This window comes from Fringilla coelebs, assembly GCF_963513975.1.
Source record: "Fringilla coelebs genome assembly, chromosome: 19".
Classification (NCBI taxonomy): Eukaryota; Metazoa; Chordata; class Aves; order Passeriformes; family Fringillidae; genus Fringilla; species Fringilla coelebs.
The window spans coordinates 1,012,478-1,039,471 of record NC_140045.1 but is presented as its reverse complement, the minus strand read 5'-3'; the positions used below and the strand labels follow the sequence as shown (position 1 = coordinate 1,039,471).

At 59.2% G+C, this 26,994-nt stretch overlaps 1 protein-coding gene across 2 annotated transcripts in view; it reads left to right on the top strand.

The window, feature by feature from the left end:
- The first annotated feature begins 6,908 nt into the window (after positions 1-6,908).
- Positions 6,909-26,994, top strand: part of SLC38A10 (solute carrier family 38 member 10) — a 29,625-nt gene continuing 9,539 nt past the window's right edge. For both annotated transcript variants that reach the window (XM_084218513.1, XM_084218512.1), the window contains exons 1-11: positions 6,909-7,155; positions 7,969-8,086; positions 11,099-11,144; positions 12,214-12,307; positions 13,362-13,505; positions 14,410-14,534; positions 16,992-17,094; positions 17,750-17,932; positions 19,590-19,701; positions 19,880-19,986; positions 24,859-25,012. In XM_084218513.1, the coding sequence (XP_084074639.1) occupies positions 7,054-7,155; positions 7,969-8,086; positions 11,099-11,144; positions 12,214-12,307; positions 13,362-13,505; positions 14,410-14,534; positions 16,992-17,094; positions 17,750-17,932; positions 19,590-19,701; positions 19,880-19,986; positions 24,859-25,012 (1,288 nt within the window). In that variant the 5' untranslated portion in view covers positions 6,909-7,053. The remainder of the gene's footprint in view (positions 7,156-7,968; positions 8,087-11,098; positions 11,145-12,213; positions 12,308-13,361; positions 13,506-14,409; positions 14,535-16,991; positions 17,095-17,749; positions 17,933-19,589; positions 19,702-19,879; positions 19,987-24,858; positions 25,013-26,994) is intronic.

The following is a 26,994-nucleotide window of genomic DNA, read 5'->3' as shown; positions in this document are numbered from 1 at the left end:
GGGGGGCCGCAGCGGGGCGGTTGGAGTGGTTGGAACCCTGCGAGGTGGGGGTGTAGTGCTGGGGGATGTGCAGTGAAATATTGGGGGGTTGTGCAATGTGGGGAGGCCATGCAGAGCAGTGCGTGGGGCTGTGCACGGTCAGGGGACTGTGCAGTATTGGGGGACCATGCAGAGTAATGTGTAGGGTTCTGCAGTGTTGGGGGGCTGTGCAGTATTGGGGGTAATGCAGAGCAATGTGTGGGGTTCTGCAGAGTTGGGGGGCTGTGCAGAGCAGTGCGGGGGGCTGTGCAATGGGGGGGGGCATGCAGAGCAATGTGTGGGGTTCTGCAGTGTTGGGGGGCTGTGCAGTATTGGGGGTAATGCAGAGCAATGTGTAGGGTTCTGCAGAGTTGGGGGGCTGTGCAGTATTGGGGGGCTGTGCTGAATGCAGGGAGGGGACAGCGCCAGCTGAGGGGCTGTGTGATGTGGGGGGCCTGCTCAGGGCCAGGGGAGCCTGAACGGCACCAGGGACCACACAGCAGGAACGGGAGCAGCACCGGGGGGGCACCAGGAGCAGAGGCCTGGCAGCGGCTGCCACCGGGATTCCTGTCGGGGCACTGCGGTGTTTGCGATTTTTTTTTTTTTCATTTTTTACAATAAAAGGGTGTAATTGATTGAAAACGCTGAAATAAATCCCGATCGCTCGTAACCATGATTAGATTACGGCGGGCGATTCATTACGCGGGACGGCAATCGAGTTAGCGGGGAGTGGCCAGGGGCCGCGGGGACCCTCCGGCACCGCACGGACACGGCACGGGGACAGACGGACAAGGACAGCCGGGAACAGGCGGCCGCACGGCGGGGCACAGCCCGGCACAGGCGCTGGTGCAGCGGGACGTGCGGCTGCGGCACGGAGCCATGCTTGGGGACACGGCGAGGGACACGGAAGGACACGGGATGGCACGGCACACCCAGCCCCCGCATCCTCCTCCACGGCTGCCCTTGGATCCCTGTCTGTGTGGGAAAGGCCGGGAAAGAGCCCTTCTGGATTATCCCGGCGCGTGGAATTGGTGCCAGACGGGAGCGCGGTGCAGATCCCGGTGTGCGGCCACCGGTGGTCTGGGAGTGCTGGGAAAGAGTTTCCTGACTGCAAAAGAGAACCAGAAAAACCTCGCGGCGAGTGGCCCTCAGGCTCTTCCTTCCCGCAGTGACGCCGGCGGGAGTGGGAAGGGGCCGGGGGAAGCCCCGGTGCCGCTGGGAAGGGGCTGAGTCCAGGGGTCGTGGAGCACCAGGGTTGTGTCGCTGGGCACCGTGGGCAGATCCCCAGTGGGTAAACATCAAACCTGGGCAAGCCCCTGCTGTGGGCAACCCCCCTCCCTGGGCAGACTGCCCCTCATGAGTTGGCATCCCTCTGGGGAGACCCCCACCATGGGCAGACCCCTCCTGTGGGTACCTTCCCTCTGGGCAGCCCCCCACCGTGGGCAGCCCCCCGCCCCGTGGGGATAACTGTGCTGTGTGAGGCTGATCAGTGAAGTGAGGCCAAATGAGCGCAATTAAAGTCAATTTAATGAGGATCCCCCCACATCCACCCCCCAGCCCTGCAGCTGCCTTTGTCCACTGCTGCCGCTGCTCTCACGGCGCCTGTCCCCCCCTGAGCTGGGGCTGGACCACCACAGAGCCCCCTGAGCACGGTGTCCCCCTCGGGGTGCCAAGAGGGGACCCCGAGGACGGGGTGTGGTGGCAGAGGGCACGGCCTGTCCCTGCACAGGGGACATGTTTGAGGGTGCAGTGAAGGGGCTGCAACAACGGCAGTTTCCCCCTCCTCAGCTGTTTTCCTGAGCTTTATCCTCCCGGGAGCTGCCGAACCCCCTCGGGAGGGAAAGGAGGCTGGAGGGTCCCCTGACCCTCCTGGGGCGGGAGCTGGGAACAACCCCTGGCTCTCCCTGGATCCCCAACACCGCTGTGGTGCGACCCTCGAGCTGCTGTGTCCCCTCTGCTGTCCTTCACGGCTCATCCCATGGCTCCCCACGGCTCGGAACGGCACAGCACGGCTCCGGGGACAGGCGCTTTTCCAGCTGGCCACGGCGTTCCCGGCGTGTCTCAAGGCCGTCTGCGTCCAAGGGTCGTGTTTGCCGGCGCGGAGGGACGCGGTGGCTCCGCAGCGCTGTCCCCTCCGCTCCCAGCTCGGGGACCTCGTTCCGTGCCCCGCGCTCCCCGCGGCTGGGGCCAGTGGGCGGCACGGAGCCGCAGCCGCTCGGGGGTCCGAGGAAAAAGGCAGGAACTTAACTCCCATTAACCATCCCATTGTACCGGCCGTGGGAATAATCGGGTTTGCTAATGCAATTGCTGCCGCGATGCGAAAATCCGACTGGAAAATGTATTAGAGCAATTATCCGCCTCCCTCCGCAGCCGGCGGAGCATTAATATTCAATTTTGATGTGGAAGCCCTATTATGTTAATGACTTTGGTGACAAAAGTCGTTAATGTAAGTCGGTTCCTTTATGGCGCGGCATTAGCCTGGGTGAGCGCGGCCGCGGCCGCGGGGCGGGATGGAACGAGGGGCACGGCGCCCCGGAGGATCCGGGATGGGGCGGCCGGGGGAGCCGGGATGAGCCCCCTCCCCACCCCGCACAGCCCTCACGCCTCGGGCCGAGCGACCGCTCCCCGCGGCCGGAGCTGCCGGTGCTCCGGGGGCTGTGCCGGGGCGGATTATCCGCGCTGCAGCGCATCCGGCAGCGCCGCTCCCTCCGCTGCACTGCCCTCCTTTGTTCTCTCCCGGGCCCCGGGAGATGCACCGGTGCTTCTCCGGCTGCCGGAGAGCGCGGCGGGGCCGGGCCGAGCTGGCCGCTGTCCCGGCCATCGGGCGGCACCGGGGCCGTGCCCCGGGCCCGGTGCTCGGTGCGCCGCTGCCGGGGTTTGGCAGCGCCGCAGGCGGGCCTGGCTGGATGGGGGATGGAGCCTGAGCTGTGCGCTGCGGGTGGGAGACGCGGGGACGGGGACGAGGAGCGAACGGAGCAGAGTCAGCACCCCCCCGCTGGCCATCAGCGGCCGCCACCGCGGCTCCCGGCCGGGAATGCCCGTGCCACGGGCGGTGTGGCACTGAGCTGGGCTGTGGCGGTGTCCTGGAGCACTGGAGGGACGGGGATGGACAAACATGGAGCTGGGAGCTGCCTGTGACGGAGGAAACGACCGTGACCTTCACCCTTCCAGCAAAGAGCTGCTCCTCCATCCAGCCGCCGGGCTGGCAGCGCCCCGGCTTTGCCGTGAGTGTGCCCATGGCACGGGCACGGAGCTGGCCTGGCGCTGGGGCCGGTTGGGAATTCCTCACGGCCAAGGAGGGGACAGCAGATCCCAGGCACAGGATGGGATTTCCCGGTGGGAAATTTTCCTTTCCAGGACCCCGTGGGAGGCTCCTGCCCGGTGCAGGCGCCTCCGTGTTGGGCACAGCCCTGTCCCAGTGCACAGATCCACACGTGGCTCTGTCCCAGCCCTGGGATTTCCCGTGTGGTGCAGCTCCGCCGGCATGGGCGCTGCAGTTGGGATTTGCTGCCCAGAGCCCCCGGGACGATGCCCCTGCCCCAGTCCCGGCAATAACGGGCAAGTGGGGCCAAAGGCAGCCAAGCCCAAAATAACCCTGCTGCCACCTCCGGCTGTCAGGGCCTGCCCTGACCCACAACACACTCCGGACAGCGCCCGAGGTTTGTAGCCGGGGCTGGGGCCGCTCCATCGTGATCCCCCGGGGTTTACTGGAGCAGGAAGGTGCGGAGCCGCTGGTGGTACCGGGATCCGGCACGGATAGCGCATAGCCAGGCGCGTATCTTTGGGACTGCTGGGGACGGGGTACCCGCGGGGGACACAGCCCGGTGGCGCCGGGGTCCCCCCGGTCCCTTCGCTGTCCCCGGTCCCCGCGGAGGCGGCTCCGCGCGCACGTGGCCGGGCCGGGCCGTGCCCCGCGCTCCGCCCCGCGCCCCCCCCGCGCGCCCATTGGCCCAGCGCCCCCCGTCCCGCGCTCCCATTGGCCCAGCGTCCCTCGTCCCGCGCTCCCATTGGCCCCGGAGCCCTCCACAAACAAAGGCCGGAGCCCGGCGGGGGGCCCGGAGCGCCGCTCTGATTGGCGGAACGAAAGGGCGGGGCGGCCAGGTTAGTCCCCGCCCACAAACAGCGCAGGATGACCTAATATGGAGATAGGCGGGGCTCATTCATTCATGCGCGCAGGGAAGGGCGGGGCCACCGCGGGGCTGCGCTTCCCGCCCGCGGCGCGCGCGGCTCGTTCCCACGGCGCGGGCGGGTGAATGAACGGGCGCGCGCGGGGACACCGCACCGGACCCGTGCGGCTCGGTAAGGTCCGGTAAGGCACCGTGCGGCTCGGAACGGCTCGGGACAGCTCGGTGCCTGTGCTAGACGTGGGTACGTGCAGGTGCGGAGCGTGTCCGCGCGCGGGTGTGACGGTGCCGGGGCTCGCGTGGGGCGGGCGCGGTCGTGTCCTGAGTGTGCGTGGCTGCGCGTGGATCCCCCGTGGTTGTGCCCCCGGTGCTGTGTCCACCTGCACGCCCCTCTGTGCCTTGCCCACCCACGCGTGCTTTGTTCTGGGGGCGAAGGGGACTTCCCGGGGCCCGCCACGGCCTTGGCTCTGCATCGCTCCTGCCCAGCCCCTGGGGCAGCACCACCATCCCGAATGCTTGGGGATCCCCATGCCAAAATGCATCCCATGGTGAGTACCCTCTGCGGGGCCCCTCGGCTGGCTCTGGGGTGACACCGTGGTGGGGACACCACGGGCTCTCGCCTCCCTCCAGCACGGGCTGTGCTGTTTGTCCCACGCTGCTTTAACCCCCCAAGATGGGTTCGGCCCCTTGCCTCCATCCTCCTCACCGTGCCCATAAATTCATTCCCCATCCCGTTCCCAACCTGCCAGGCCCTCGCGGGACACGCGGCGGCTCCCAGCTCGTGCTGGAGATACGGACTGAACTTTGGTCCCTGAGCAATTAAGGTGCCTGAAACTGCACTTCATTAATGGTTGTTCTGCAATAAAACCCATCAAACTGCCCTTATTTGCAATATAAAACTGCAATTTGTTTTAATTTATGTTTTTCAATCCCTGCCGGGTGGTTCCGGGGATCTGCCAGGCATCTGTCACTGGAACCAGGAGCAGGGTGGCCCTGGCTGCTGGGTGGGGTGAAGGGGGATCATGGGCTGGGGTGTGGGTGGGCTTGCCCCAGGCCTGGAGAGGGGGTTCCCATTCCTCCCCATTCCCCCAGGAAGGGAGGGCAGGGATGGTTCCAGGGAAGAGCATCCCTGTGCCACGGGAGGTTCATGGGAGCCCCCTGGCACGGAGCTGCCGCTGAGGCGAATCCCTGAGCAAGAGTGGGATGGGTGGGAGCAGAGATGGACCCAGCTGTTGTCCTGGGGCAGCATCACCCGTGGGAGCTGGGAATGGGCTCGGCTCAGCTCCGAGTGTGCCAGCACAGGCGGGCACATCCCTGCGGAGCAGGGCCCCTGGGCATCCCGAGGGATTTGTGCTTCTACAGAGCAGGGCAGGGTCCCTGCGGGCTCAGCCAGCCCTGAGCCCCCATTTCTAATTACACTCACTTGGCTCTGCCATCCTCCGGGGCTGGTTGTTCTCCGTGGGAGGAATCTGGGCCACGGGGCAAGGCTGGGAAGGGCTCTGAGCCGCCTGGGATTCCCGGTGGGAACGGCTCCCAAACCCCTCAGGGCCCTTTGCCGGCTCCCAGTGTCCCCTGCCGGCAGGGCAGGGTCTGGTGGTGCCCTGTTCAGAGTGGTTGGAGCTTTCCAGAGAATTCTCCTTGTTCTCGGCAGGTGTGTGATGGGAAGCTGCCCTGGCGCTGCTGGGATGGACCCGGCTCCTGCTGGAGGCAGAATTTGGGCTGTTTGGGGCTGCAGAGCAGCTGATGGTGCCTGAGGAGCTGCAGCAAACCCCATTCCCTGGGATGGGCACGGAGGAGCCCCGGGGCTGTGGCACAGGAGGGTGGCAGAGCAGGGCAGCTCCCCTGGTGTCCCCATCCCGTGTCACTGCGGCTCCTGGCTGGCTCTGCACGTTTCCCGAGCCCCCAGCTCCCACTCGGACACGGAGAAGCCACCAGAGCCCTTTTCCTGGCCGTGGGTGACATTCCCGAGGGGATCCCTCATCCCACCCCGAGGACACACACGGACCCAGCCACCGCTCCAGCACGGGAGCCAGGAAATCACAGCCGGAGCTACCGATGCTGCAGCACACCTGGAGGGAATTAGGCCGCCCGTTCACCTCCCTGCAAACCTTCTGGAGAGCGAATTCCTGCGGTTTCCCATCGCAATTGCTGCAAATTATACGAGCGCCGCGCTTCGCTTCGTTCCGCCGGGAACGTGCCCTTGGCGAGTGCCACCCGGAGCTGCCGCCACGCCTGGCCTCGGGGGACCCTTCCAGAGCCCCACATCCCCCATCTTTCCTTCTTTTTCCCTTCTCCCGTGGGATGTGGGGGTGCAGAGCTGGGGATGGCTGTGGGTGGGATGGGGAGCAGATGTGTTCGCACAGCTGGATGCGTGCCCAGATGTGCAGGGGGGAGGGGATGCCGGGGGTGATGGGCTGCCCTCGAGGGGCCTTTCAGAGGCCGCCCTCAGGCCGGGGACCCCCGCTCGGGTGCCAGCGCTGCCTCAAGCTGCGTGCTCACGTGCGTGTGTGCACGCACGCATGTAAAGGCAGGCGCACACCCCTCTCCGTGCCTTCCACGCACGGATCCGCACGGATGTGTGTCTTGGTGCATTCCCGCACCTCCCTGGCCGTGCTCGGCTCTCCGGGGGTGCCCCCAACCACGGGGATCCCCCTTGGTCCTCCACCACCAGCGAGTCCAGGCCTCCGGGGCGGCAGGAGCGTCCCCTGGCGGACACGTCACTTCCTGCGGCGGCGGCGGAAGCCGGAAGTGCCGCTGTGGCCGGTGCCGGGTCGGGGCGTGCCCGGTGGGGCCATGGCGGGCACGGCCGGTTGAGAGGGACCGGGGGCACCGGGCGCTCCGAGCCGGCCGTGGGGCTCGGGGAGCGGCCACAAAGCGGGTCCCGCGGCGCGGGGATCCTCCGCCGCGGGCCATGGCGGCGGCGGCGGCGGGTTCCAACTGGGGCCTGATCATGAACGTGGTGAACAGCATCGTGGGGGTGAGCGTGCTCACCGTGCCCTTCTGCTTCCGACAGGTGAGGGCCGGCGCTGCGCCGAGCGGGGTCCTGCCGGTGTCCCCGGGCTGGGGCGGGGGGTCGGTCCGTGCCCTGGCAGCCGAAAGGCCCCGCGAGCTCCTCCCGGGCGGGCAGCGGCCGCCTCTGCCCTTCTGGCCCGAACTGGGGGTGCTTCCCTGGCTGGAGAGGAAAGTCAGCGCAGGGAACGCTTCCGAGCCAGAGCGGGCATCTCGTGTTCCGAACACCGCGTTTTTCTCGGCCGTGAAGTCTCCAGCTCAAAACTTCTGCTCCAGACTCTGGGTTTTCCCTGCCCTGCGGTCTCGCTGGTGGTTTGTGTCTTGTAAGGAGAAGGGAGACATGAAATCCAAGGCTTTGCCCACATGATGAACGTAACTTGGAGGCTTTTCAAGCCCCGCCGTGCCCCCTGCCCCTCGCTGGCATCTGGGGCTGTGCCAAGCCCCTGCTGGGTGCCCGTGGGGCTGGCTGAGCAGCGGGTGGTGCCAGCTGGTTGTTGATTAATCAGTTTGCAGCAGAGGTGGCACCTCGGGGTCTCTCTGTGCTCCCTGGAGGGATGAGCCAGGGTGGGAATTCTGCTCCCAGTTTGCTGCTCGGGGCTCGGACTGGTGCAGCTGGGAGCTGTGGGAGGCAGGTGTGTGCTCCACGTGTCCTTGTGCTGTGGAGAGGGTGATGTGGAGCTGGTGGGAAGGGGACAGACCTTCCTGAAAGGGGGAAGAACACGGCTGGAACGCGGGGGGAGGCTGAGGGTGCTGAGGGAGGGTGCCTGGGCTGTGGTGGGGGGCTGAACCCCCCATCTCCTGCCGTGCTCCTTTGCAGTGTGGGATCCTCCTGGGAGCCGTGCTGCTGATCTTCTGCTCCTGGATGACTCACCAGTCCTGCATGTTCCTGGTGAAATCAGCCAACCTCAGCAAGCGCAGGACCTACCCCGGCCTCGGTGAGACCCCAGCTCTGGGGCTGCTGCCCACCCCTGCTGCTCTTCTGACAGCACCACGACCTTCCTTTGCCTCCCAGATTGCATTTCCTCAGCGGTGCTGTTGGAACAACAAATGTTTTTCTTCTTGCTGCAGTTCCCAGTTTCCTTGTTCTGCTTCAGCCTCTGCCCCGGGGCGCTGCTGGGGTTGGATCCTGCTCCCACAGCCCTGTTAATGGGTGCTGAGTTGTTTTGACTCTGCAGGGCAGGGAGGAGATGATCCAAACCCCAGCTCCCGGGAGCCATCTGGGATGAATTGTGGGGCTGGGATGAATTAATTATGGGTCTGGGCACGAGCTCTCCACCCAGCCAGCGCTGCTGGGACAGCGGGTCCTGCCAGCCTGGCACGGAGCTGGGCTGCCTGGATCCGAGCTGGGAGCTCCTTTATGGCTCAGCAGAGAGGAAACAGAGCGAGCTTCCAAAGGGCTGAGAAAACAAAAACATCTGGAAGATCCCTGGGTGGGTTTTGGCTCTGCCAAAACCTCGGAGCTGAGCGCTGGCGCCGGGATTGGCCTCTGCTCGTGGCCTCTCTTGGGATTCTGGCTGCCCTGGGGAGCAGGAGGAGGTGTTTGGGTTCCAGTCCTTGCTGTTGGCATATGGAGCAGCAGGAAAAGTCTCCTTTTCCTCATTCTGCCTTACTTTTCTGTGGGAGGAGGGAGCTGTTTGGCGCTGCCCTGGCGCAGGGGCTCCCAGCAGCTGCTGACAGATGGGTTTGCTCCTCCCTCGGGGCGCCCGAGGTGCTGCTCCCAGGAAGCACATCCCGGCTTCTGCCCGCTTGTATCTGCTAGGAGCGGACAAGATGGAGAAGCCCCGTGGCCGGGGGGTTGTTTTGGTGCCAGGGGGAAGGGGGAGCCCCCGGCCCAGCTGCCACTGCTCCCTGCCCCTCACAAGACGCCTTTGTGCGCCGCTTCCCGGAGGACGGAGAGTCCCCTCCACCTTGGAGCGTGTCCCGGAGAGGAGGGATCCTCTGCCTGCCCAGGAGCCAAGGGGCTGCAATACAGAGAGGGCCAGCAATGCTTCCCAGCTTCCTCCTGGCAGGGGGGGCTGGCAGCAGCGCCGTGCCCGCTGCCGGAGCCCCGGGAGAGGTGCCACGCGCTCCCACGCCGCATCCCAATGCTCCGGGGTCGGGCAGCTCCACACAGAGCCCTTTGTCCCCACAGGCCGGGCCCGGGGACATCTGCGGGCGCTCCTGGGAGGCTTTGGCACGGAGGGAAGCTGTGCACATTCCCTGCGGGCGGGCAGAGCCTTCCGGAGGAACCCCAGCAGCCGTGGCACAAAGCCTGTCCCCGGCTGGGCTGGCGCTGGCCCGTCCCCGCTGCGGGAAGGCGAAGGGCTGCAGGGTGAGGAGGGAAGGGCAGGCAGCTCCCAGATGGGTTTTAGCCAGGAGATGAGTGAATCCCTCCCCTTCCAGTAGCACTTGGGATGTGCTGGGCAGCTCCTGAGGGGCCAGGGGATGAAGCTCTGTCCCAGGAACCACACTGGGTTTGAAGGGCTTCTCCAGCTACTGAGCAAGCTCTGCCCATTTTAGGGGCATTCCAGGATCCCATTCCAAGGATTTGACTCTACCATTTGTTCTCCTGGAGAAGATAAAGAATCCCATTTTTCCATTGTCCCCAGGTGGGGACACCTGCCCACAGTGTTTGGAGGCTTGTTCTCATGGCACATCAATTCCAAACACCTGGAGAGATGGGCTGGTTCCAGCATCCCCCAGGCTGTGTCCATATCCAGAGGCTGGAATGTGCTCTGGGAGGATCAGCAGTGCCATTCCTCCATCCCCCCCACCCCGAGCTCAGCCTGTTACTGACCCATCTCCAGCAGGGATGTTTTCCTCTTGCTGGCTCCTCTTTCTCCTCCCAGACCCTTTGTCTGTGGGCCTGTCCCCCCCAGAGCTGTTGCCTTTTCCCTCGTGGCTGTGAATTCCCAGAGGAGGCCGGAGCGGAGCGGCCGCTCCCCGGGCACGGTGCCTGGTGGCGCCTGTCCCACTGCCCTGTCACTGATCCAGCAGCTATTTTGGGTGCTCCCCCACATCCCTGCTCCGGGCTGTGGGTCCCTGCCGTGCCTTTTGCTCATTCTGTGGGAGAACATCTCGTTTCCTGAATTTTTAGCTGGAGTAGAGTCCAAGGAAATCAAGAGTTGAAGCTAATATTTAAAATAGCAGGAGAAGCTTCCAGAAAGGATTCGAGTTTGTTTTCTGGCGGGCTCTGGGAATGTTGGGCTGTGCCTTGAGGGAAGGCAGAGGGGACTCCAGGGTGGTGGGTTCATGCTGGACCTCACTGGCAGGTTTGGGCACTGTGGTCTGGGTTTGGCACCGGAGCTCCCCATTCCCGTTCTGCCCAGTAGGAGCTAAAAATAGAAGCAAAGTTTTCTTGGCATTGTCTTTTTAAGAGAAAACCCAGTGATTTGAGGACTACTGAGCATTTTGTGCTCCAACCCCAGGATGGGAGGGAGGGAAAGCAAAGCCTTGGCAGCAGCCCTTTGGTGTGGGTTGGGAGCACTGGGTATTCTGGGAATGGGATTGAACGTTCTGGGCACCAGCTCAGCTCTCCCAGCCAGCCATGTCGGGCAGCCCAGTTCGAGGGGGAAGATAAAAATAAAAAGGGGACTTGGCCTGGAGTTCTGCACCACTTTAACTTTCGCCACACACAATCTTGTACAGGAATATTTTCTCTCCCATTGCCTTTAATGGCTGCCATGTGTGGCTGCTGCTTCACACCACTTCTGGTTTTAAATAGAAAAAAAAGAACCTGCTTGCTGGCTTCCCCTCATCCCTGCTCCTGTCTTATGTGGTTTTCAGTTTCCAAAGGGAAAGGCTGAAAAAGAAAGTGGGAGGGTGAGGGAAATGGCCCCAAAATGCCAGTGGTGGGTTCCTGCTGCACTGCCCTGTGTCACTGCTGGTGTCTAATTGTGGACTGACATCCTGCCCTGTTCTGGACCTTTCTTTGACTAACTTCCACTCTTTTTTCCCTTTTATGCCAGCGTTTCATGCCTATGGAAAAGCAGGAAAAATGTTGGTGGAAACAAGGTAAATGTGCTGCTGATTCAAAGTGTGAACAGTTTGGGTGTCTGTGGTGGAAACCTTTCTGAGCCTTGCTGTGCTCTCCTTCCTTCCTGCACTGCCTCCTGGAATTCCACAGGGGGCTGGGTGAGATGCCCTGAGCACAGCTCCCAGGTGTCACCTCCATCCTTTCCAGGACTTCCCAGGCTCTGGGAGCACAGAAGGAGGGGATGAGCTCCTCTCCTGCTCTGCTGTGAAATCACAGCCGTGTCACTCGTGGCAGCTCTCCAGGGGTGACATCCCTGCTGTTGAGTGAGTGGGAGGGAGTGTTTGCTTCCTTGGATCCCAGGATCTGCTCGGCTCCTGCCCTCTGTGCTCCCTTCCCCGCGAGATGCCTTGAGGGGGAATCCTGCCTCCGTCTCTGCTTCCTCCCATGACCCCAGTGCAGATGTCAGGTGATGGCACAATCCTCACAGCCCTGCTTTTTCCAGCAGGGATTCTTTTCCAGGCACATTGAGCCCAGGGCCGGCAGCAGTGCCGGCTCCTTCGCTCTTCCCAGCTGCAAACTTCTGCTCAGCACTAAAAATACACAGAATATTCCTCAGATGTTACTTGTCCATGCAAGCAGAGGCTGTAATTGCCACAGGGATGTTCTATAATTGGAATTGGGAAGGAAAGTGGTCCAGGAGTGGGAGGAGAAGCAGTTCATGGACAATCTTTTCATTAAAGTGTGGTCCATTGTGTGGAGAGACGTTGGAGAGCACACTGGATATTGAGACTCTCATGGCAGGGTCCTGCAGTGGGTGTGGGGCTCTGAGAGCCTCGTGCTGATTCTTTTGAATTTTTCCAGGAGTTCAAGGAGCTCCTGTCATCTCCAAGATTAGTTTTCCTTGTTTTTTTTTTCCCCCATGGCTCCCAACAGGAGTTAAACCCCTGCATGGGTTGTGGGCAGAGCTGTGTCTCCAAGTATTTGGTGTGGGTGGAGGTTCTCAGGTGGCTGTTTTACTGGGATGGAGTGCAGAAGGGGTGTCCTGCTCTTCCCAACGCTGAGGATGGGAGTGTGGCCCTCCTAACCTGTCCCTGTTTGTGTTTGCAGCATGATTGGGCTGATGCTGGGCACGTGCATCGCGTTCTACGTCGTCATCGGCGATTTGGGCTCCAACTTCTTTGCCCAGATGCTCGGATTGCAGGTGAATAAATCACTCCTGCAGTGCTCCCAGAGCTTGCACTGAGCCCTGTGTCCCCTGGGTGCAGCAGGGCTCCTGCCTCGGGGTGTGCTCAGCACCTCTGGGGTCCCAGGGGGGCTTTGTGGGGTCCCCTCACGGGGGGATCCTCGTGCACGGAGCCTCGGCTCTGGGAAGTGTGGGGAGCTCAGACATATGGCAAACAATCAGCTGTGTAAAACTCCAATAAGGCATTTCCATTAAAGGAATTCTTTTTAACTTGGTCCCTTATTAATTCTGGAGCAGATTCCTGGGGGAGATAATGCTTCCTGCCTTAATTCCTGCCCCAGTGGGTAGTGACAGGCAGTTCCTCTGCCTGAGCTCTCCTCCCTGTAGTTCAGGAGGGATTTTTGTCCTGTCCCTGGCTGGTTTTGTGGCCAAAGTCTCTGTGTTCCTGCCTCCTCAGCCGTGTGATGAGCCTGCTGCTGGCTCAGGGTGCTCAGAGGCAAGAGGTGCTCCTCAGAGCCGGCACGAGGGCTGTGCAGGGAAGCAAAAGGATTTTTGGTAGAGTGTTATCTGTGCTGCCTGATGCTCCTAAGCTCAGATTAAGGGACTGTGAAGTTAAAAAAGATGCGTTGAGGCTGCAGCCAAATTAGGTATTAAATATTTCCAAGCATTCCAGAGTGTTCTGCTATAATAAATACCAGTGTGAGGCTTTGATTAATTTTCTGGATTGGAGTTTTCAACACTTTCAATTTCTCGTCTCCCCAAGTAAATTTAGGTTTTATTTCATTGCATGAAAATACCTAAATAGCTTGTGCTGGATTAGCATTTAACCCCCCCAGCCACCCCCCAAATTCTTCCAGCTCGGACCTGTCACACACTGCAGAGCAACAGTGGCACCCAGTGACTGTCTCAGCTCAGCACAGAGCCCGAGCTTGCAGCATGTTTGAAGAACTGCAGAACTGCAGTGTTTAAAGTTGCTTTTCAGTCTGGAAAGATGAGCCAGGCCAGGGTTTGCTGTTTGGGGGGTGTGTGGGGTCTCCTCCCTGCTGCAGGTGTTGATGCAGGTCTGTTGCAGGTGTCGGGCCCGTTCCGCATTGTCCTGCTCTTCGCTGTCTCCCTGTGCATTGTCCTTCCCCTGAGCCTGCAGAGGAACATGATGGCCTCCATTCAGTCCTTCAGTGCCATGGCTCTCATCTTCTACAGCGTGTTCATGTTCGTGGTGGGTACGGACTCCAGGCATCCCCTTTTCCTCCTTTCTGGTGATTTGTGGCGACCAGTCGCTCCTGTGATGCTCCTGTGAGCTCCCAGATGCTCCTGTGATCCCCTCTTGGAGCTCCAGCCCTGTCTCACCCAAATTTCAGGACTGGAAGGAAAGGGGGGAGGTGTGGGAATTCTTTCCATGTAACTTTTCTGGTAGGCTGTGCAGGGTCACACCTCAGAGCTGCCTCCTCAGGGAGGTGTGGAACCTCCCAGGAGCTGTGCCTTTAAGAAACCACAACATTCACAAGAGCTGGCTGCGCTGAAGCATCTCTGGGGATTAGAAACCCCATCCAAGGATATTATAAACAGACATTCAGACATATTTACCTTCTGCTTCCTGTGCAACCCAACTCCTGCCAGTTCTTGTGTCCATGGCAAGGGAGCTCCCTGGCCTCAGCTCCTCCCTCTTTCCATAAAGCTTTTCCTTCTCTTTGGTGAGCTGGTGGTGTTAAATGGCCCTGGAGCAGCAGGTGGGATCCTGTTTTAGGACCCTTTGTCTTTCTCTGCTGAACAGGATTCTCTAAGGCCAACTGTGCTTCCTGTTTGGATTTAAAAACACATTTTAAAAAGTGCAAAAGAGGTTGCTTTGAACAATGATTCTCACAGTTAATGTGTCGGTGGAAATTGTGTGTGCTGTGATGTCTGATGGCATCAAACAAGAGGGAATGTCACAGATCCCTTGGAAAACTCCCTGGGATCCCTGGTGGCCCTGGGAGCTGTGCGGGTGGGACGTGGAGCCGGGGATCGGGATGGGGCTGTGCTGGCAGCTCAGGCTGCTCCCTGCAGAGCTGCCTGTTATCCCAGCCTGGCATTGCTGCTGCCCTGGGGCTGGCTGCTCACCCCTGCTGTCTGTCCTGCTGCAGGTTGTGGTGTCCTCCTTCAACCACGGGCTCTTCAGCGGGCAGTGGCTGCAGCGGGTCAGCTACATGCGCTGGGAGGGCATTTTCCGCTGCATCCCCATCTTTGGAATGTCCTTTGCCTGCCAGTCGTAAGTACCTGCCTTTCCCAGCCCTGGCAGTTGTTCCTGTGAGGGCACGGGGTCAGGAGGATCTGCAAGGGATAGATACCATCTGCTTTGGTGGTTTGTTTTCATCAGGGTACTTTACAGCTCGCTGAAGTTCAGCCTCTCATTCAGTCGTGACCCTTTTGTTACCCAGACCCTTTTGTTACTCCATTTCACCTGGGAGTTCTTGTAATGGAGCAACATGAGCCCACTGGAGCCAAACAGCTCCTCGGGAGCTTCTGGTGCAGCTGCAGGAGGGATGAAATTCCCCTGGTTCTTGGAGGGAATGCAGGAGCCCCAGGAAAGGCTGTGCCACCCCACTGTGTGACCCCCCGAGTACCGAATGCTGGGGGCTGCTCTGCTCCCCCACATTTCCTGGAGAGCACTCTGAAGGTCACACGGGTGTTGGCTTTGGAGGGGTGTCCCTGCATTTCCAGAATATTATCTAACTCCTGCATTTCCAGTTCCCTGGGTGTAGTGGCACGTGGAAGGAGCTGAGAGCAGACCAGGCTATCTCCACCTGTCCGGTTCCCTGGGTTTGTGAGGGTTTCTGCTGACAGGTGGAGGAAGGTGAGGGCAGGCCAGGCTGTCCCAGGTTTCCAGCAGCATTCCCTGCTGCACCAGGACAGCAGGTGAGTGCTGTGTGACAGCTCTAACCAGTGTAAATCCAGCCCTGGACAGGGAAGGACTGGCCTGCTCTGGAAGGAGCATCCTCCTCTGGAAGCCTGGCAGAGCTGGGCTTCCCCCATGGAGCTCCAGCAAAGGGGTCTCGTGCCAACAGTAAATGAATGTGACAGATAAAATTTGCTCAGACTGCTGTGTTTACACCCACTCCAAGATCCAAATCATCATTTCCCACTTACTGGCTCTCTTGGCAGCTCAGATCCTACCCCGGCACTCTCCAGGCTTGCTGTTTAATGTCTCCATTACAACTGGCAAAGGGAATTGTGTTCTCTTGCAGCTTTACCTTGTTAACAAATCCCTTTTATTTTTTTTTCCTTGTGGAAGCCATGCAGTACCCAGAACAATTTCCCTGGGAGCTGGAAATGCAGGAAAATGCTTTGGTCTGGACCTGTGTGTGTGCCTAAATATGGGCTCCATGGCAGCACTTTTGTGGCAAACCCAATCTAAAGCTGTGTGTTTTTTCCAAACATCAGGAAAATACACTGTCCCCAGCCCAGCCTCTCTTTATGTGTACTTTATCTATATAGTCCCAGCTGGGTAGATTTAATTTTGCTAACCTCTGAATCACCTTTTTAACCATCTCACACACTGCAGAGCCTCCCTTTTTCCCTCTTTTTTTCTTCCCAAGCCTGAATGTTTGGCTGGACCCTTCCCTCAGAGGCTGAAGGCCAGAATGTAGCTGGAGGTGGCTGTGGAGAGGGCAGGGAGGAATCCCAAATGGAGAGATTCCTAGGGAAGCCAGTCTCCTTTCTCCAGGGAGGAATCCCAAAAGGAGGGATTCCCAGGGAAGCCAGTCTCCTCTCTCCCAGGGAGGAATCCCAAATGGAGGGACTTGGGAAGCCAGTCTCCTCACTCCCAGGGAGGAATCCCAAAAGGAGGGATTCCCAGGGAAGCCAGTCTCCTCTCTCCCAGGGAGGAATCCCAGATGGAGACTCCCAGGAAGTCCTTGCTCCCTGCTGGTACCTCCAGCCCCAGAGCCTCCTTTGATGTTCAGGAATTAAGGGTTAAGGATCTTTCTGCTGAGCCCCAGCCTGACACACTTCCTGGGAATGGCCTGGTGCCCACTGGAGCTGGGGATACCCCTTCCCATTTCCCTGCAGGCCACCCCTTCTCCCGAGAGTTCCAGGATGTGGCTGCTAGAATTAAAGTAACAAGAGGTTAATGAGTTGCTAAAATATGCACCTGATGTCAAAAGGAACATTCCCCACGCTTTCCAAGGCTGTAAATACCCCAAATCCCAGGGAATTGGCACTTCTGGCTTTCTATGAAGCGAGCTGAAGTAGGACAGGCTGCTGTGCTGGGGTTTGTTTGTTTAATTTTCCTTCAGACAGTGGGATGCTCCAACCTTCTTCCCTCTTTTCCTCTGTAAACACTGTGTTGCTTTAATTATCAGCACGGAGAGCTCCAAGAACAATAATCTCTGGCGCTGGGGCTGGCCCAGAGCCACCCGTGGCCCCGGGAACAAACGGTCATTCATTTTGCAACCCTTTCTGAACCCAAATGTTTACATCACACGTTTCGCTCCACGTGGTGGGGTGGGGAGAGCAGGAATATTTTTGCAACACTTAAAAGTTATGAGTGTTCTGAAATCTCTTGGCATTAGCAGTATAAATTGTGGAATAGCAGCAGGTGTTTATGCTCCAGAGGGGGAAGGTGTCACGGATTCGTTGCTGCTGGGCTGAGGCAGAGAATGGGCTGGGGTTGGGGGTTTTCTCCTGTTTCCCGCAGGTTTCCTTAAATATTTTACCCTTTTTACAGTCAGGTCTTGCCTACTTACGACAGCTTGGATGAGCCGTCTGTCAAAATCATGAGCTCCATATTTGCTTCTTCCCTAAACGTGGTCACCACCTTTTACATCATGGTAGGAACTTCCCCTTCTCTTCCCTTGCCAGAAATCTGGAGGGGCCACAGGGATGGGGCTTTATCTACAGCTGGGGCTGGTTTCTGCTTATCTCTATTTATTCTGACAGATAAGTCCTCGTGCTGAAAGCAGAGTTAGGTGGGAGGTGATGAACCCAAGAGCACAGGGGGCATTGGGAGAGTCCAGGTTTTCAGAGTAGCACATTTCCTTGGATGGAGGCAGAGTGGAGGCCCAGCTTTTCCCAGGTCCAGCCTGGAGCAGGGGCTGCTGCCCAGAGTTTGGAAGAGCTTTTCCCAACGTGTTTTGAAGGAAGTTATGCCTCATAAGACAGCAGTTAATAAAACTGGGTTAATAATTCCTGAGGAGAGCCTTGGCCCATGAGGCAGGCTGCTGCAGGGAATTGTGACAGCCCCCTCTCTGTGTTGGAGAGGGACAGTCCACGGGCCTGGCAGCAAGCAAAGTGTGTCCTCTAGGAAAACCCCTGGATTTGATGAGAAACTTGCTTTTAGGCAGTTCCCACTCTTGATTAACGACCTGTCCCAGGTTTTGGGGTGCCCATGGAAGTGACCTCGCGCTCCCACCTGGCTGCTCATCCTGTCCCCTCGGGGAGGAGCAGGGTGAAGTGTTGGGAGTCCAACCCCTCTCCCCTCCCCAGGTGGGCTTCTTTGGCTACGTGAGTTACACCGAGGCCATTGCTGGGAACGTCCTGATGAACTTCCCTTCCAACGTGGTGACGGAGATGATCCGAGTGGGGTTCATGATGTCCGTGGCAGTGGGGTTCCCCATGATGATCCTGCCCTGCAGGCAGGCTCTGAACACCCTGCTCTTTGAGCAGCAGGTAAGATCCCAGGGCTGCCTCGGGGTGAAGCTGGATTTCTGAAGGGTTTTTGTGACTCTTTGGTCTCTGACTGGGCCCCAAACCTATCTTGGCTCCCTGAAACTCTGCCGATAATGGCATGTGGCAGGTACTCACTGTCCAGAGGGACAAAACCTCAACTCCCATAAAATCCTCGGTGCCCAGGGTGTGGTGACAGTGCAGCAGGGGCCTGTGGCCGTCTCTAAATCCTGCTCTGCTCAGTGGTTAATCCCTGGCACTTGGAGGTGTGTGTCCTCCTCTCTGCAGAGAAATTCCATGGGCCAAAGGAGTGGAGTTCCCAGTGTAAAGCTCATGTCGTGTGGCTGCTGCTCCCTGCTCTGCTGGGGATTCCAGCTCTGGCACGGACACGTTACACAGCTCAGAGCCGAGGTGGTTCCTTCCCCTCAGAAAGAGGGAGAAATGTGCTTTTGGAAGCAGCGGAGCCTCCTCGTTTCCTGCTGCTCCAGCTGCTGTCCTTTTGCTGGCCAACTCATTGAGCTCAAGCTCCTGTTCCCGGCCTCGGAGCCCAGCCCAGCCCCATTTCTTCTTGCTTCCTTGTGTGCCTGCTGATTGCCGCTCCATTTTTCTCACCCAGCACCTTTGTCAGCAGCCCTGGAGCCGCCCTTTCCTCTCCGGGTTCGGATGTCCCCTTCCTCCAGCGCCTCCCGGGCTGCGGTGCCGGGGGCGGGCAGTGGGATATGGGATCCAGCCCTCTCCCACACGTTCCACCTTTCCCAGGGCCAGCTCCTCAGCCAGGCTTTGTGACTGAAGCTGGTCTGTCTGCTGGAGACTGTGAGTCCCTTGTGGCAGTGGCGTGTTCTCCTCTGTGCATTGTGCGCACGGAGCGCGCCGATGGGATTCAGCAAATAACAGTGAGAGATTGTGGGAATGTTCTGAGGCCTTTGTGTATCCGCATAAATAGAAACCTCTTAGGCAGGAAATAAAACTTGAGCAATTTATAGCCCTAAATCCTGCCACTTCTGCCTGTGAGAAGCCCCCGGCTCTTTTCTCACGTTGGGAGGGCCTGAGGATGGGGGCAGGCTCGGTGAGAGCCAGCGGGTGCAGAGGAGGAAGTGCTGGAAACACTTGGGAACACTTTGGATCTCGCCTGGGCTCAGCTCGTGGCTGGCTGGGCTCTGAAGATGTCGCTTTGCCTTCCTCCCCCATCTGTGCAGCAGCAGAGCTGGGACCTGCTGGGTCCGCAGGGCACGCTGGGGCCTCTGCCTTCCACACCTCCCACTCGGGAGGTGGGATGGGATGGGATGGGATGGGAAGCAGAGGGCCTCTGGAATTCCTCCAGCAGCTGCCCAGCAGCACCCATCCTCCCCTGCGGTCTCCCTGGGGTGTCTCCCAGTCAGGGGGGCTGCTCCTGTGCTCCCAGAGCTGTTGGGGAACACCTCTCTCTAGCACAGCCAGAGCTCTTCCTCTGCAGCTTGTCCCTCCTGCTGCACCCCTGGGCTCCTTCCTGCTGCCCCTGGCCCTGGGCTGTTCTCTGAGTCCCTGCTCGGGGACTGGGGCACAGCTGAGGGGATCACAGTGGGATGGGCTGGAGCTGCAGGGAGCATTGCTGAGGGAATTGCTGAGGGTCTGGGGGCTGGAATACCAGAGCTAAACTCTCCCCCCACCCTTGCCCTCCCAGCAGAAGGACGGCACCTTCGCTGCCGGGGGCTACATGCCCCCGCTGCGCTTCAAAGCCCTGACGCTGGCTGTTGTGTTTGGAACCATGGTCGGAGGCATCATGATCCCCAATGGTGAGTGAGGAGCTGGGAACAAGGGCTGGCTGCTTTCTCTGGTCTCTGTTATTTGTTTTCCTGGCTGGGGTGACCAGACTCACACCCCATCCTGCCCGGGGGCTCTGGCAGCTGTCCCGTGCTGCTGCTCTGGCGCTCCTGGTAAAGGCCTTTGCTGACTTTTCCTCTTTTTCTCCAGTGGAAACAGTCCTGGGCCTGACAGGTGCGACCATGGGAAGCCTCATTTGTTTCATCTGCCCAGCTCTTATTTACAAGAAGATCCACAAGAATGCGCTTTGTTCACAGGTCAGTGCTGATGCTGCTTGACATCCCCCTAAGCCCTCTGCAGAGCCTGGGAACGTGCTTCATTTGGCTGCAGCAGAGAAACTGCTGGGCACCTCCTCCAGCCTCCCCCTCCAGTCTGCCCAGTACAGGTGGGAGCTGTTCTGGGTGGGTGTCCACCACCACTTGGGGATGCACAGGCAGTGGCAGAGGTGCTGGCCCAAGCTGGAACACCAGCTCTTTTTGTCTCTCCAGCAGCAAGTGAAACAGTCATTTTGTGCATAAAGTGCTGCTTCCAGTCCTCCTCGGGGTGGGATTCAGGTTTTGGATCCTCAGAACAGGAAATCCAGGCAGCCTGTAAAACCTTAAAGCCTCACATCCCGACCTGCCCGGGCTGGGTAAAACAAACAGGGCTCCACGATGTGGTTTGTGCTGCCGACCCTCAGCTTTCTGCTTTCAACCAAAATAATAGTAGAAAGGAACACACACATAGAGGTGTTGCTTCAGGAATTGATTTTCTGAGGGATTGGGGTCGTTCAGAGGCTGTTAGAAGTTTAACTTTTCCTTTTGCTCCAGTTTGAATTGGCCTCCGCAGGGACCGAAACAAAGTGGCTCTTTGCTGGGCTTGATCTCTCTGCTCCTGCAAGTACCATGGGCTGAAATTAACAGGTTTTGGGTTTTTTTCCTAACAACAATTTAATCCACTGCCTTTTTCACAGGCCTCTGTCCCAACATTCCCAGTCAGGACAGTGCTGGGCTGGGAATAAGGTTTTGGGCACAGTGTGGAGTCAGCAGGGGAAAGCAGCACGTTTTTTGTGGGGCCCACAGAACTGGTGGCTTGTTCTCTGCTTAATGACTTGTGGCTTTGCAAATCTATGTGAATTTTTTAAGCAGGGTGTGTTTTTTTTCTTCCCTGTGCTTTCCCTGACACAAGGAAGTAGTCCAACTTTCCAGCTTTCACTCTGAATTCTGACACTTAGCTCCGAACTCCTTTGAGTGAAACCCCGAGCAGGAGTCTGAATGCCAGCCTGGGTTTTTCAGGGAAACAAAGAGCACTTTCAAGAATTGCTTTCTATTCCGGCTGAGCCAGAGTGTTTCCCTGCAGTGCCTCGGGGCTGCACTCAGGACAGGCTGAGCTCTCAGCCCGGCTGCTCGGGGTGGGACACTGGGGCCCTCACAATGCCTGACCCCAAACCCGGTCACGAGGCTCAGGGAGATGTTTGTCCTGCAGAAATCCCCACAAAGGAGGAAGGGCTTATCTAAAGCATCAGGCCCCGGGTTACTTCTCAAGGGGCTGGCAGCAAGCTGTCCAGCCTTTCCCGAGTGATCCATTGCCTGTCAGGTTTGCATTCCTGCTTGGAGCGAGAACACACCTGCCCGCCCTGCTCGGCACCTCCCCGCCTCCACAGCCCAGCTCGGAGCCCACCCTCTCCTCCCTCCAGGTCTTTGCAAAGGCTCATTTATTCTTTCCCTGGAGCTCTGTCTTTGGTCTCCTCCTTCATTCCTGCACTCCTTTGATCAGGTGCTCCACTCCATCAAAGTCAGCTCCCGAGGAAGGTGGCGGGCGGGGGGAGAGTGCCAGCCCTGGGCTCAGCTGTCCTTCCCTTCCTGTCCCTGTCCAAACAGCGTACATGGACGTTCTCCCTCCTTCCCTGCATCAGCTGTAGCCTCCTTCAGAGCAGCAAACCTCAGCGCCAGCTTTTACACTTCTCTGGGTTATCTTGGCTCTTGTGCTGCTGAGAACTGGCTGCTTTTATCGGGCCACTTCTGGCACCCAGCAGCGTCCAGTGTGGGGCAGGTGGTGACGTGCAAGGCCAGGTTTTTACAGGAGAGGTGCAAACTGAGGCTACGAAACAGGGATTTTGCACTAGAAGCAATGAAGAGGATTTCAGGTGGGGGAGGGAAATGGGCAGATGTTTGCTGGCCGGCAAAGGGCTTTTGCTGAGGAGCTGGGAAGGATTGGAGCTGCTGCTCAGCTGGGCTGGGCTGGGAGTGCCCTGGTTGGAAGGGTTAGGTTGGAAAGGCAGGTCCCAGAGCAGTTAAAAAGCCTGGAGTGGGACACACAGTGCTGTGAGTGAAGCAGGGAGAGTGTTCCCTTTCTTGTGGTTAAGCATCTGTTGCTGTAAAGGTCCGCGTCCCGCGGCTCCCCGGGAGCCCCGGTTTGGCCGAGCTGCCGCGGGGCGTGTGGGGGGCTGTGAGCAGAGTGTGTCACTGCCAGCAGGAAGGTGTTGCCTTCCCAGTGTTGACACAAGCTTGTCCGAGAGGCCCCTCCTAGGGAGGCCGGAGTTGCTGTTGTCCCAGTTGGGGAAGAGGAGCTGCCGCGGGTCAGGAGGTGACCCCTGGGCTCGCTCCTGTGCGGGTGGAAAAGAGATTCCCTCTGCCCTTCCCTGGCAGCGCAGGGGCCAGCGCACCTTCCCCAGCAGCACATGCAGGGTGCAGCCCCCCCAAACACAGCCTCTCTGAGGAGGGGGCCGGCAGTGACCGGGGCTCTGCATTCCTTCGCCATGACTCCGTCCCTCGGAGCGCTCGGTGTCCAGGAGGAGGACGGGGATGGCGTCACGCCACACAAATGCAGCGTGTTTGCTTCCCGAGGCTGCAGGACAGGGCTGAGCTAATGGCTCTGCTCTGCAGAGCTGGATCATCTTCTGGGAGGAAGGAGGGCCAGGGGAGCACGGCCGGCCGAGGAAACGGCCGCGTAAACTTCCTCTGCTGAATTCCCGTCCGTGCTCCGAGCCTGGCTCCCGGGACTTGGCCCTGGCCCTGCTGAGCTGCCCCAGGGCTTCCCACAGCCTCTCCCCGTGTCTGTGCTGAGAGGGGCTTCTGCAGAAAGGGCTCTGCTCTCGGTGGGATGGCTGGCTCTGGGGGAGATTGTTCCCCTGGGACCAGAGCTGGGCTCAGACGTGCCTCGCAGTGCTGAGCCTCCCCTCGCTGCAGGATCTCTGGATGCTCTGGGGATTGGTGGCTCCTCTGCCTGGATTGGTTCCTGGAGCGCCCGAGTCCTTGCAGCCCTCTCTCCCGTTGCCTTGGTGGTCCCCTGAGCACAAACCGCCATCTCCATGGAATTAAGCCAAATCGTGGCCCTCTTTATTCTGGTCTTCAGCTGGGGAGGGGGTAGGTGAGGAGGGGGGAGCTGGGTGAGGGCGGCTCGGGGACAGCCCAGCCTGTCTCCGACTGCCACGTGTGCCCGTACCCGCTGCTCCGGGAGCTCGCAGCTGAACTCCAAATGTGCAGCAATCAAAGGGGTTTCAATCCGAGGCATTTGAGCCCCTGGTTCCCCACTAAGATAAGAAACAACAAAAATCCTTTTAAAGCATTTAATGTTTTCAGCCGTTTCCTACAGTTCCCTCCTCTCCCACGTTGCTCCTGGTTCCTGTGGCACCAGAATAGATCCCCTTTGTGGAAACGCTCTTCCTCTGCGCTGTTGTTTCTGGAAGGTGCCAGAACAACCTCCCAGGCACAGAATGCATTTGTGCCGGGGCTGTGGATTGTGGGAGGGGAGGAAGTGGAGCAGCTCGAGCCCGGGGCAGCAGTGCAGGACCTGCTGACTCGGCGTTTGCCCGGGGGTGGGGGGGTGGATGGCAGGATATCTGCTCTTTGTGCACCCCGGGCAAGGCAGGCAGCACATTCTGCTCCTGTTTCCTCTGCAGCGGCTCTAAGGTCTGGCCTCTGCTCCCTGGCCACGCTGCCCCGATCCAGAGCCGCTCCACGTCCCGCCAGCCTTTTCCTTCCGAAGGCGTCGGGCTGTCTGCGGGGCGTGCTGGGAACGGGCCCTGCGGGCTCTCCTGGGCCCAGCTCTGACCACGCTGCTCCCTCTTTCTGGGTGACCTCCCTCAGTGGGTGAGGAAAGCATCGGCCCCTCCTCCCCCTCTGGAAGTGCCAATGTTTTAATTCCTCCTTCCAATTTCACCTCTCCCCTTGATTTGCAGTTTTCTGGCAGCTTCCAGTGGTGAAGTGCTCCCTGTGGCCGTTACTGGTTTTCCCCACACTGAGAAGCCTCTTTTTGTTGTGCTTTTTGTGAATTGGGATGTAAATCTGCACAGTGAGGATTGGGAGTCATGGAATCATGCAATGGTTTGGGCTGGGAGGGGCCTTAAAGCTCATCCAGTTCCACCTCCTGCCATGGGCAGGGACATCTTCCACTAGACCAGGTTGTCCAAGTGCCATCCAACACTTCCTATGACTCACGTGGAATTAGATCCTTTTAGATCAATTTGTCATCACGTAACAAGCTGTAAAAATTCCTTTGCTGCTCATCACTTTCTCCTTTTTGAAGCAGAGAAATTCCAAGAGCCCTTCCCTCCATGGGATCCAGATTCCACCCTTCTATTTTTATCCTGTTTGATCCTAGCTTTCTGGGAGTCAGGGAGTCATTTCTCAGCAGCTTCTTGAGCCCTGGGACCAGGACCTGTGTGTGGACATCTTACCCTTGCTTTCAAAACCAGGGATTTTTAAGCAGCTCCCTGGTTTGGGGCTGTAACCAGGCCAGGCTCTCTGTGCTCAGCCAGACCTGATTTCATGGAGTTCTCATGCTGGGAATACCAGGAAATGAGTCTTTGCAGTAGGACTTGTCTGCCACATGCATTTTCCTATCCCTGGGTCCTGCCCACTCACTTCACTCACTTCACTCACTTTCGAGCCCTTCCAAAGCCTTTCCAACAGCTTCCAGCCTCTGAAACAGATTCCATTCCAACAGCTTCCATTCCCATGGCTCTACACCCAAATATGAACCTCAGCCAGGAGCAACTGGTTTTCCTGTTTCTCTCTGACATTTCTCTTCTCTCCCTAACACGTGTCACTGTGCCGAGCTTGGAATTCTGTGCAGGCACCGTGGGAATGCCGTGGGGAGCAGTCCCCTTGGATTTCCTCTGCTCACCGTCCCTCTGTCCCTCTGTGCAGATTATCCTGTGGATCGGGCTGGGCATGCTGGTGATCAGCACCTACACCACCCTGTCTGCCACCGAGGACACCCCTGTGAGGACAGAAGCAGTGGGCCTGGAGCACCTGGACAGAGAGGAGAGCAGAATTAACCAGGATTCGGTCAAACTTCCGGGTATGTGCTCGCTGGAGTTGGGTTTCCCAACCCTGTTCACAGGTCACCTCTTAAAAATAAGAAGTTTGTTGTTTTTTTAAAGTGTGGCAAAAGCAGGATAATTTCCAGGCAGCTCTGTGCATCTTCCCAGCTTCCTGGGGCCTCTTCCCAAGAAAAGCTGTACTTTTGTCTGCTGGAAAAGCCGCTGTGACCTCCAGTGGTACACTGTGAGGGTTGTTCTTTTGGGAAGGGAAAGGTGTGGTGCAGACCTGGGATGCCCTGGAGGGACAGAGCAGGGATCCCTGTTTGGGACGAGCACACCTGGCCCCTGGGACTGTTCCCCCGTGTCAGCCCAAGGACCATCCATCCATCACCCTCGAAGGAAGGGAAATTTATGGGAACTGCCTCTTGTCTTGGCGCCGAGGGTATAAATTTGGCCTCGGCTTTCTCTCTGACAAAGCCCGTGATTATGCCTCAGCTTTGTTTACCGGTTCTTGTTATTTATTATTTGTTTGCTGGGGCTGCTGATGGAATTACGGCCGCTCCTCCCTTTCCCAGCTGCTCCGGAGCGAGGCCGTGGCGCGCAGGTGCCGCCTGACCCCGCGCTGCCCCTCGGCCCCGCCGCGTCCTGTTCCTTCGCTGCAGTTTTGTTTCCTTCTGCTCCTGTGGGGCTTTTTTTGTTCTTTGGAGGCCTTGAAATATCCTCGCAGAGATTGAGAGCGGAAGGGAGAAAGGGGCTGGCTCTTCTGGAGATTATCCTCCCTCCTGGTTCTTGGCTGGGTTCCTGCCCGGCAGCTTGGAGCGTCTCCCACACCGGTGCTGCTGCCGATAACATTCACTCTGGGGTTGCTCCGTGGTGGAGTTTACTTGTGGTTTACTCGTGGCTTACTCAAGGCTGCGTGTGCCTTCCCGGGCACGCGGATGCCGGTGAACTCCGAGCAAAAGACGCTCCCAATCCCTTAATGGAGCCCTCAGCAGGGCCTGGAGGAGGGATGCGATTGAATTCTTCCGTCTTGGTTAATTTTGGAGCAGTAATGGCCAAAGAACAGCTGCTCCTTTCAGGAGGAATCGCTAATGACACGTGTTCTGACTGGGAAAATAAAAAATCCCATAAAACACGGTGTCTGCAGGAGTTTGCTGAATCTTCTCCCCTTCTCGGCGTGAGCCGGGGCGGTGGAGCGGGATGCCAGGCTCTGATCACCCGAGCGATCCCGGGGCCCGCCGGCAGCAGCTCTGAGTGCTGCTGGGTTAAATAATCCCACCCGGGAGGAAGGCGGGTTTAGTGCTCCCGGCTCTAAAACTTCCCAGGGAGGAGCCCTGCCGTTCCGAGGGAAAGCTCAGCTGTCCCCTGAGGTCCCTGTGCCAGTGGGGCTCCCTCCCCGGGGAGGAGGGAGATGGAGCCGAGCAGAGAAGGGGGACAAGGACCTGCGGGGTGGACGTGGGGCTGCCCCGGGAGAGCCGCCGCTGCGATTCCTTGGATCCGTGCCTCTCTGTGCCTCTGCAGGATGTCGGCTTGACTAGCAATGAGAGGCGTTAAATGGTGCCCTTCATCCCCCGCCGCGGCTCCCCCTCGTCCTCGCCCGCCTTGTTTTGCAGAGCAGGAGCTGCCGCCTGGAACGCGCCGCAGCAGCTGCATCCTGTCCTTGCAGGGGCGCAGGATGCGGCTGGGCCGCCCCCGGCACCTGGGTGCCCTCCGGATGGGCCGAATTCCGCCCCCGGCGCTGAGCAGGATCCCACAGCTTCTCCCTGGGCAGCGCTGCTGGCTGCTCAGCCCCTTCCCCAGGGCACAGGGTGCCTCGTGCCCCTTCCCTGGCTGCGGGGCGCTGCTCCCAGACCTTTTCCTGGGTGGAGGGTTCTTCCAGACCCCTTCTTCCAGGCACAAGGTGCGTCTGTGCCTCTGGGTCAGAGGGTGCCCAGCGCCTTCCCTGGGCACAGGCTTGCTCCGTGCCCTTTCCCGTGCTGCCCCATCCAAGGCAAACCGCAGGGCCTTTCCCCAGCGCTGC